The 2,913-nt window shown below is 39.8% G+C and overlaps 1 protein-coding gene across 1 annotated transcript in view; it reads right to left on the bottom strand.

The window, feature by feature from the left end:
* The window catches only part of LOC146565120 (pecanex-like protein 3), a gene marked incomplete at its 3' end in the record, with an annotated part of 8,090 nt that extends 7,549 nt beyond the window's left edge, over nt 1-541 (bottom strand). Inside the window, exon 1 of the mRNA XM_085290148.1 lies at nt 528-541. Within this exon, the coding sequence (XP_085146274.1) occupies nt 528-541 (14 nt within the window). The remainder of the gene's footprint in view (nt 1-527) is intronic.
* Nucleotides 542-2,913: the final 2,372 nt, after the last annotated feature.

The following is a 2,913-nucleotide window of genomic DNA, read 5'->3' as shown; positions in this document are numbered from 1 at the left end:
TCTCCCTTTGCCACTGAACTTCTAGGCGGGCCACGTACACTTATTTAGTTATTGACTAGCGTTCAAATATTCCAGAAAATGTCTTTGTGTATAGAAGGCTCCCTGCACTAAACCAAGTGAAGTAATCAATAATGTGGCGATATTACACTCTCAGCTCAAGTTCGTGCATTTGAACTGGCTACATACAGCTATATCTCACAGTATACCAGTGGCAGGCCAACAGCAGGCTTAGACTTAGTTCTAAGCCTGCTGTTGCCTTTGTACTGTGTATAATGTGACATATTTCACATTCACCCACAATTTTCTGTAGGCTTGAAAGGCATTCTGTATCTTTGTGCCCTGAGCTCTTTAAAAGTCTTTGTAACCTTTCAGCAGGAGCTTGGCCAAATTATTTATGCAGCTTCAGTAAAAATTTTTGTTTCATGACTGAGTTCATTTCCTCAGAGACTGTCAGTATTTCATGCTCATTGCATATTTCTTCATGCCCATTTTGCTTTGCTTTTCTAAGTGCCTTCTTTAGTATTTACCAATGCCTGTTCATCTAACTGAATGCTCTTATATTGTTATAGTGTTTACACAGTGATGGTTGGAGCTTGTACAGTCAAGCTTTACAGGTTTGTTGAACATCACTGCTGTGTCATTTTCTACATCCAGGGGAACTCTTTGTTATGGAAGCTTTGCTCAAAAGCAGGGGAACGTCTGCTGGAACACATCACTTTCAATGTCAAAATTGGTCTCTACAACTTTTGCTGAAATTTTTACCTTTTTTATATAATATATACCGTACTTCCCGGACTACAAAGCGCACCTGAATATTAGCCGCAGAAGCTAAAATCAGGGGAAAATCCTGTTTTGTACATACATTAGCCGCACCTGACTAAAAGCCGCAGGTGTTTCAATGTTGACTTATCATATGTAAGAGAATATGCACAAAGCGAATTGTCAGGAAAGAGATGGCTGTTTGGAGACGCACCCCTTTTATTAATATTTTGAAAAACAAGTTATGGGTACATATTTGCACATGTACTGTGCTTCATAAATGAGTAACAAATGTAGTACATACAGTAACCTACAGCACACCAGAAAAATAGATTCCGACTACCTTTTAGGCTCAGGTGCAGAGACACGGCTTTAACAAGAAGAAAAGTCAGCCATTCACCACCATCTTCCTGCGCACTAAAACCACCAAAGTCCTCTTCTCCAGTGTCGGACACGAACAGGCTCAGGATGGCTTCGTCATCCACTCTCAGCTTCTTTCCTTCGTTGTCACTTTCAAAACCAAAGAAATCCTCGTTGTCAGTGTCAGAGTCGAACACCCTCAGAAGGGCCGTGGCGGTGTCCTCCTCTTCATCATGCAGCAGTCCAGCCCTTCGAAATCCGCTGGTGATCGTGGATGTTTTCACACTTTTCCACGCTGTCAGAATCCACCGGTGGAGTTGAGCATAACTTGCTTTTCGCAAGTTTATCGCCGCTGGTCATCCACGACTCCCGCTGAACGCGTAGCGCTACTTTGAAGTTTGTTTTTCGCGCTACTTGTACGGCACTATGTTGCCTGGCGGATGGACATGTGACCAACATACCACTCTTGAACCCCGATCCTTCCGCCAGGCAACGTAGTGCCGTACAACAGCGGAACAAACAAAACAAATCGTCTTACGATATGACAAAAATCATGGACAATCCATAGAAAAGCCGCACCTGACTAAAAGCCGCAGGGTTCAAAGCTTGTGCAAAAAGTAGCGGCTTATAGTCCGACAATTACGGTACCAATATATAGAATTTGAAATATACCAATTTTCATCTCCAAATTTTAAAGATTGATGACTGGATGTTTCGTGGTCCCTAGGTTTTGAGTTTGAGGAATGTTTGGGGATTTTTCTCGTTGTTTTTTGGTGTCTCTGTTACAGGGTTTTTTGGTTCATTCTAGGTAAAGATGTGTTTTGGGTTTAGCTCGATAGTCTTCTGTTTGTTCTTTTTTCCTAATGGCTTTGAGTTTCATTATCTCTGTTTGTGGTTCACAGTTTCTTGTTTGTTTATGTTAGTTTCCTGAGTCAGTCGTGTCTTTGTGTGTTTATTCTCCTGTTGCTCTGTCAAGTTCACACATCTTAGTTGTGTTCTCAGTGTTTGTACTTCCCGTCTTATTTGTTAGTCTTCCATCTTGTGTGTATGATGTTCAGTTTTTCTTCATCTGCCTCATCAGTCAGATTAGTGTCATCTGTGTTCCCACCTGTGGTCTGTTCCCGTTAACTTCTGTGTGTATATATCGTCTGAGTCTGTTCTTGGTTACATTTAGTGTTCAAATAAATTTAACACTACAACACTGGAAAAACATGGCCTGAGTTCAGGCCTAGTTACTGCCAGACAAAGAACCAAGAAAACCATAAAAAACATAAAAAACTATCTGACAAAATGAACAACAAAGTCATTAATGTCTATCAGTCTGGAAAGGGTTACAGAGCTTTTTCTTAGGCGTTGGGAGCCCAGAGTACCATGGTGAGCCATTATCTACACTGTTAGAAAAAACATCTTAAAAAAACAGTAATATTCCGGCAGCTGGGGCACCAAAATAATACCGTAAAATAACAGAAAATAACTTACTCATAAAAATACAGTTATTTCCAGTAATGAAAATACAATTTGTTGCCCTAATTTTACATGGGATTTTGCCTTTTTCAAGTGCTTTTAAACATTAAATTAGGAACAATTTAATGTGATTAAACAATGAAATTACCTATAAACAAGGTCAATGAATGCGGCAATATGAATAATAATACTTAAATGTACAGAAATATACAGTTGGTTTAAATAATAATGGATTGCATTCATATAGCACTTTATGAGTGCCTCTCTCAATGCGCTTTACAATTCCTCTTTATAATTCCCCTCTGGCCATCACCAGTAGGTGAAGTGTCT

This window comes from Mchenga conophoros, linkage group LG10 (genome assembly GCF_057382185.1).
Source record: "Mchenga conophoros isolate Kocher_MC1m ecotype Shallow Benthic linkage group LG10, M_conophoros_male_GT1.1, whole genome shotgun sequence".
NCBI classification, from domain to species: domain Eukaryota; kingdom Metazoa; phylum Chordata; class Actinopteri; order Cichliformes; family Cichlidae; genus Mchenga; species Mchenga conophoros.
Note: the sequence above shows the minus strand (reverse complement) of the source record. Positions and strands in the feature narration are given on the sequence as shown.